The sequence below is a fragment of the Ananas comosus genome, linkage group 21 (assembly GCF_001540865.1).
Source record: "Ananas comosus cultivar F153 linkage group 21, ASM154086v1, whole genome shotgun sequence".
Classification (NCBI taxonomy): Eukaryota; Viridiplantae; Streptophyta; class Magnoliopsida; order Poales; family Bromeliaceae; genus Ananas; species Ananas comosus.
Genome location: NC_033641.1, coordinates 586,202 through 592,558, shown reverse-complemented (window position 1 = coordinate 592,558; position 6,357 = coordinate 586,202). Strand labels below are relative to the sequence as shown.

Genomic DNA, 6,357 nt, shown 5'->3' with positions numbered 1-6,357 from the left:
TTGTGTTGCAGTGGAGTTCTCAAGAGTGGAAAAATTCTATTACAATTATCAATGAATAGAAGAAAGTTTGAATTTAAGTATCAATCGTAAAGTAGTTCGTTTTAGTGAGTGATGGTAAATTAATTTTACGTGAGGTAATAAGGATAAAAGCAATCCTTACCGTCGCAGGATATGATAAATCAGGACCTCATTGCTTGAATTGACTATCTAGCGATTCTAGATTCCTATGCTCATAATTGACCAGAGCCCAAAGTTTTTGCCTACAATTGTTATAATTGTATAAAGGTATAAATTGTTTTGACATCAAACTGGGCTATAATTGCAAAACTATTTGCATGTCTTGAAAGAAGGGCAAAAGAGCTTATCCCCTTAGGGTTCCATTGATGCGTATATATAATTACAAGAGGTGGTATATATGGCAACTATCATTACCTTATAACCTTATAATATATTTGGAATATACTATATTATAGGTTCCACTATATATGTAATGTAATATATACATGCTGTTTAGCCACTTATAGTTGATATGCATTTCTTTTCGCATCTCGTTTGAAGTTGAAAAGGTTATGAAATATGTCGTATTTGTACACCACCATCTAGTATCTAGTATTTTACTTTTGATTCTCATTGTTGGTGCCTTATTTTTTCAGGAGATGCAGGAAATGCGGGGCTGCTACGATAGCTTGCTTTCTGCTGCAGCTGCCACTACAAACAGTGCATATGGTATTTAATGTTCTACCTGAAATTTTCTGTAGTTAAAGCTTTATGCTTTTGTTCTGTGCTTTCCCTTGTATTTAGTAGTCTCTGTGAAAAAAACAGATGTGTTTTTATTGATTGCTAGAAGTACATCAACTATCTCTTCAAACTACTTTTTTCTTCATGCAACTATTTGAGCCTTGCAGCAAAGATGCATGTTCGAGTTGACGTAATTGTTAAGTTGCTCAAATGGAATGTGGGTCTACAAATTGTCCTCTCTCTAGGATTACCATGATTTTTTCTTTTTTTATCTTTGTTTTCTTCCTCAAAATGACCTTTAATCTTCTTTACCATAATTCGTTGTTAAACCTTTTTTCAAATATTTTGACCAGCATGTTATATAAACAACCTATTTCTATGCTGTTGTATTCTCTTCTAAAGGTGTCTATATGTTCTTGCAGAGTTCTCAGAAGCGTTAGAGGAAATGGGTTCATGTTTGCTTGAAAAAACTGCATTGAATGACGACGAAGATAGCAGTAAGTCTTTCTTTATAAGCATTTGGTATGCAAGATTTGAATTTAAACTTTGCAAGCACGAGGACTAAATTTATTTAATATTTAAGCTTACTTTAGCGACCAGACTATAGCTTTTTCGTATTTGCGTACAGGTAGAGCTTTGATGATGCTGGGCAAAGCACAGTTCGCACTTCAGAAACTTGTAGATAGCTATGTGAGTCGCTTTTGCTATTAATGTAACATCGCTTGTTCCATATTTCCAGCAAACGCTTCAATAATAGTGGGTGCTATTTATATTTACTTCATTTTTCAGCGAGCCAATATTGTCCACACAATTACGAACCCATCAGAGTCTCTCCTCAGGGAGCTTCAGAATGTAGAGGTCAGTTCTATTGAATATGTAGCATATTATAATGTTAAAGATCATAATGAACTGCGCACTCCTAATTATTGTGAAACAAATGCATGTTCTAATTTTTTCTGAGTTTGTCTGAAAAAAATAAAGAAAACAAAATCTTATAAGTTAGGACGTAGAAAGCCAAGCGTATCATGCAGTCAGGGCATATTTACATTTAATTTCCTATGCTAGAAATTCACTTAATTATAATAATAAATTATTAATTTTCTATCTATCTCTTTTATTTTTTCTGGTGAATCAGTAATTTTCCCTTCACTTGCATTGTACCCAAAAATCTTCGCCTCATGAAGGTTGGGATATTAGCTAAAATCAAACGATAATCTGCTTTTTGTTTCATGAGTTTTATTTTCCATCGCAGGATATGAAGCGCCAGTGTGATGGTAAAAGGTATGTAGCTCCCTTGATATTTTCTCTTCACCCTTATTTATAATGAAGGCTCATCTTTAGCGTATTTCTCTTCAGAGATTACTATAAACTCGTGTTGGCGGCATATAGAGAAAAGGGAAAGTTAAGGCACGCCAAAAGCGAAACTTACTCTGCAGAGCAGTTAGAAGCAGCTTTGGTCGACTATGAAGAGGAGGCAGCATTGTTTGTGTTCCGATTAAAATCACTAAAGCAAGGTCAATGTCGAAGTCTTCTCACACAGGCCGCCCGCCACCATGCCGCCCAGGTATGACTAAAGCTCTCCTTCACCATACCAAAATTGGTCACTGAAATTATCAAACAGTTTTACTTGGGTTGCTAAACTTTAATTTGTTGAAATTGATGCACTGAAATTCGAATTTTGGTACAATTCGGTCCGACAGTTTCCAAATCAGTGGAAAATCATTTCGAGTCATGAACCAATAAAATTGTCCATCTAAGGGAATTTAGGAAAAGTGAGATGGAATTCCACCCAATTCCACTGATTTCGGTGTTGCTAAACAGGGAGTTAAGTATCATTTAATTCACTGATGAAGAGATGTGTCACATCATACTCCAAAAATTCAATGGCACTTAATGAATGGACATGATTACGACTGATCTTGAAGTACTTTACAAGTTTACAGCAACTCTAACAAATTAAAGACCGGTCATCTGAGTGAAATTTCACAATAAGCCATTCGACCATGTTTGTAATTTACCTGTTAGTTTCTCCATTTTTACATGAAATCTCACATTCCCAATGTGTAACCTTACTCGCGTTCGATATCAGTTGAGTTTCTTCAGGAAAGGGCTTAAGTACCTCGAGGCGATCGAACCTCATGTAAAGGAGGTTGCCGAGAAGCAGCATATTGATTATCAGTTTAGTGGTCTGGAAGATGATGACTCCGAGAATGATGATGGCGACTACTACGGGAATGATCACAGTGATGACGATGATGGGGAATTGAGTTTTGACTATGGAATAAATAATAGAGACCGAGACGATGCTTTTGCATCTAGAAACTCCATGGAGGTATAGATTTTTGCCCTGCACCTTCGGAACTCATTTTCTTCTGGTTAAAATCTAGTTAAACCCCTCAACTCTAGGCCTTTTGATGTAGACCCCATAACTTCAATTTCTCATTCTAATTGAAAAGCACTTAAGAGCTGTGAAATTTAAAAGAGGATCACCTTTCCCAGATTTAACAAACAGAAATTACTCAGATCAAACAGAACAAAAGTTGAGTTTTTTTATTATTCGGAGTTTCGGCATGTTAAAGTATTGCCCTTTTTTTTTGGCATGCAGTTAGATCAAGTAAATCAGACGGTTAGCCCAGAGCCTTCGAAGGAACATAGGCAGGTAAAGTCTTTTAAATTTCTTGCAGTTGAATTGCTTTTATGGTTGCAGTATAAAATTGAAGCCCCAAATACTTCATTAGTTCGACGTAAGTCGTGATCGAAGTTTTTTTTTTTTTTTTTTTTTTTTTTTTTTTTTTTTTTTTTTTTTTTTTTTTTTTTTTTTTTTTTTTTTTTTTTTTTTTTTTTTTTTTTTTTTTTTTTTTTTTTTTTTTTTTTTTTTTTTTTTTTTTTTTTTTTTTTTTTTTTTTTTTTTTTTTTTTTTTTTTTTTTTTTTTTTTTTTTTTTTTTTTTTTTTTTTTTTTTTTTTTTTTTTTTTTTTTTTTTTTTTTTTTTTTTTTTTTTTTTTTTTTTTTTTTTTTTTTTTTTTTTTTTTTTTTTTTTTTTTTTTTTTTTTTTTTTTTTTTTTTTTTTTTTTTTTTTTTTTTTTTTTTTTTTTTTTTTTTTTTTTTTTTTTTTTTTTTTTTTTTTTTTTTTTTTTTTTTTTTTTTTTTTTTTTTTTTTTTTTTTTTTTTTTTTTTTTTTTTTTTTTTTTTTTTTTTTTTTTTTTTTTTTTTTTTTTTTTTTTTTTTTTTTTTGCTTTGCTATTTTTAATCTGTTATGGTTGCTCTTATAACCTATTCTTGTAAATGTAATGTGATTCTGATTATAGGTAGATATTCCCAAAAAAATGATTTCAAGTACTCGTTCTATTTGATGCAGGAAAATGCTGAAAAAGCCCAATCAGATTTCATAATTTTCAGAACGAACCCTGCGGCTTTAAGTCAATCTGCACCACTATACCCCGATACAAAATTTGATCCTTCTGAAAAAATAAAACAAGTGCAACCATCCTCGACGCGAAAGTTCCACTCCTATGTACTTCCAACCCCAGTCGACGATAAGAACTCGCCTTCACGAGGCCCCACAAATGCATATTATTCAGCTCGTCTCGAAAGCAAAGGTGGCGGAGGAGCGCCTACGAATTTGTGGCATTCGTCTCCGTTAACAAAAGATTTCATGGGGAGCAATATTAATAGTGGGCCTATAAGTACACCTTTAGTTTATCCATACGCCACATCCGACGTTAAAAAGATGAAGAGGGAAGCGTTCTCCGGACCAATCACGAGCAAAGCTTGGTCGACCAATCAAGGCCCATCTCCACCTAAGCCACGGCCCAATTACGCGCCACAGAGAACCTCGCCGCCGCCGCCAATATCCTCACCCAAAATTAGCGAACTCCACGAGCTCCCTAGACCTCCGGTAAGTGGGCCTACTAGTAGTTTGGTGGGCTATTCGGGTCCGTTGGTTTCGAAACGACAAGTGCTTATTTCGACAAGCAGGGCTTCTCCGGCCGCGCAAGCCGCGTCGCCACTCCCTGCACCACCAGCTTCTATGACTAGAAGTTTCTCTATACCGTCGAGTGCTCAAAGAGATCCTGTAGTTAGGGTTGGTACGATGTTGGGTCCTAATAAATCAGGGGGCAAGGAAGAAGTTGCTTCTCCCACATTGTCACCGATATCTCTAAGCAGTGTTCCTCGACGATCAACCACTTCAGAATCAACCACAGGAGACGCAAGACCAAGAGGTAATTAAATGTGTTTAAACTTTAAACTTCACTCGGTTCATTTGATATTTGAATGAAATAGTTTTAGCCTATCTCAAACCAGTGCTAGATTGTGATGCTTGTAGTAGTTGCAAATCTCAATTTGTTTCAAAGTATAACAACACTTCGCATCTGGGTTGTCGATTTTAAAATTTTCTCAGGGGTTGTTTGGTTTTCCGGAAAATATTTCAGAAAATAGTTTTCTAGCTGAAAAAGTATTTTCTGTCTTTTTGGTTCCTCGAAATGTAGATTTCCTAGGAAAGTCTTCCCAGATTTCATACGAAAGTAGTGTTGTTTTCCGGATTTTTTAATCCAAAAAACGAAAACTGTGGAAAAGGTTGTGTTTTCCATTGAAAACCTTTTTCCTGAAGAACAGTTTCTGAGCTTTTCTTGGGAACTAAACACCCAAAAGATCCTAGGAAGGCCTCTTTGAACTTTTCGCAATCGATTAACATCATCTCCAACTACTCGTACACTGACATGTACTCTTTACGTTGTTAGCTTGTAAATCTAGTCACGAATATAACATGTCGCCGATTAACTGTACTTGCTACATTTTGTTGCAGGAACCTTGTAATCATCCATCCATCACCACTGCTCTCCATAACTACCTAAAGCGGGTTAGCTGTATCTTCATATAATTTTGTATATATAAGTATATTTATTTACCTGTGTATTACTAGCTTAGACCCATAATCCTCATTTTTGGCAGCTATTATGATAGAGTGAAAAAAGGAAAAAAAAAGAAAAAGAAAAAAAAAGAAGCATGTCTTCGCGAAAATAATGACACTTTTTAGTGTGCTATGATTCATTAATCAAGGAATTTTGTTTGCAACTAAACATGGATATGAGCTGATCATGCATGAAATTTCCTGATCTATGAGCTGATCATTCATGAAATTGAGTCAATTTGGTTGTTTGGGATAATATTTCGAGTAATTTAATAGAGGCTAAACTACATTTTGGATCCTCAAACTTTAATTCGTTTGCATTTTCTGGCTCAAATTTTATGAACTATTATTATAATTAAGATAACACATTATTTTCACATTACCGAAACGTCAATATTTAGTCAATTAAATTATGCTGTGGGATTTGATTATAATAATTTACAAAGTTTGAGCCAAAAATTATTACGAATTAAAGTTGAAGGATCAAAATGTCACCATCGTCATAGTTTGAGGAACAAAAGTGTAATTTAGCCTTTAATGGGTGAATACAGTAATGTTCTCAATAGCTTTGTTTGCACCTCTGCATTTATTAGGATAAATTGCAAAAAGGCCCTTTGCACTTAGCTCTAATGTTGTGGTTTAGCCCTTGAACTTTCTCCTAAATACATTTAAGTAGCTAAACTTTCTCAAATTTAAAGAATTCGATAT

General features: G+C 34.1%; 1 protein-coding gene across 1 annotated transcript; it reads left to right on the top strand.

Annotated features, from left to right (window-relative positions):
- Window positions 644–5,871, top strand: LOC109726711 (uncharacterized protein At2g33490-like). Its single transcript, XM_020256489.1, has 10 exons — window positions 644–726; window positions 1,161–1,235; window positions 1,367–1,428; window positions 1,528–1,596; window positions 1,991–2,019; window positions 2,095–2,302; window positions 2,828–3,070; window positions 3,344–3,397; window positions 4,096–4,960; window positions 5,545–5,871. The coding sequence occupies exons 1-10, from the start codon at window positions 657–659 to the stop codon at window positions 5,553–5,555; spliced, it is 1,686 nt and encodes a 561-aa protein (XP_020112078.1). The 5' UTR covers window positions 644–656; the 3' UTR covers window positions 5,556–5,871.

Coding starts and splice junctions, on each gene's coding strand:
- LOC109726711 (XM_020256489.1), top strand. CDS start 657: ATGCAGGAAATGCGGGGCTGCTACGATAGCTTGCTTTCTGCTGCAGCT. Junction 1,236..1,366: donor GAATGACGACGAAGATAGCA/GTAAGTCTTTCT, acceptor ATTTGCGTACAG/GTAGAGCTTTGATGATGCTG. Junction 3,071..3,343: donor CATCTAGAAACTCCATGGAG/GTATAGATTTTT, acceptor TTTGGCATGCAG/TTAGATCAAGTAAATCAGAC.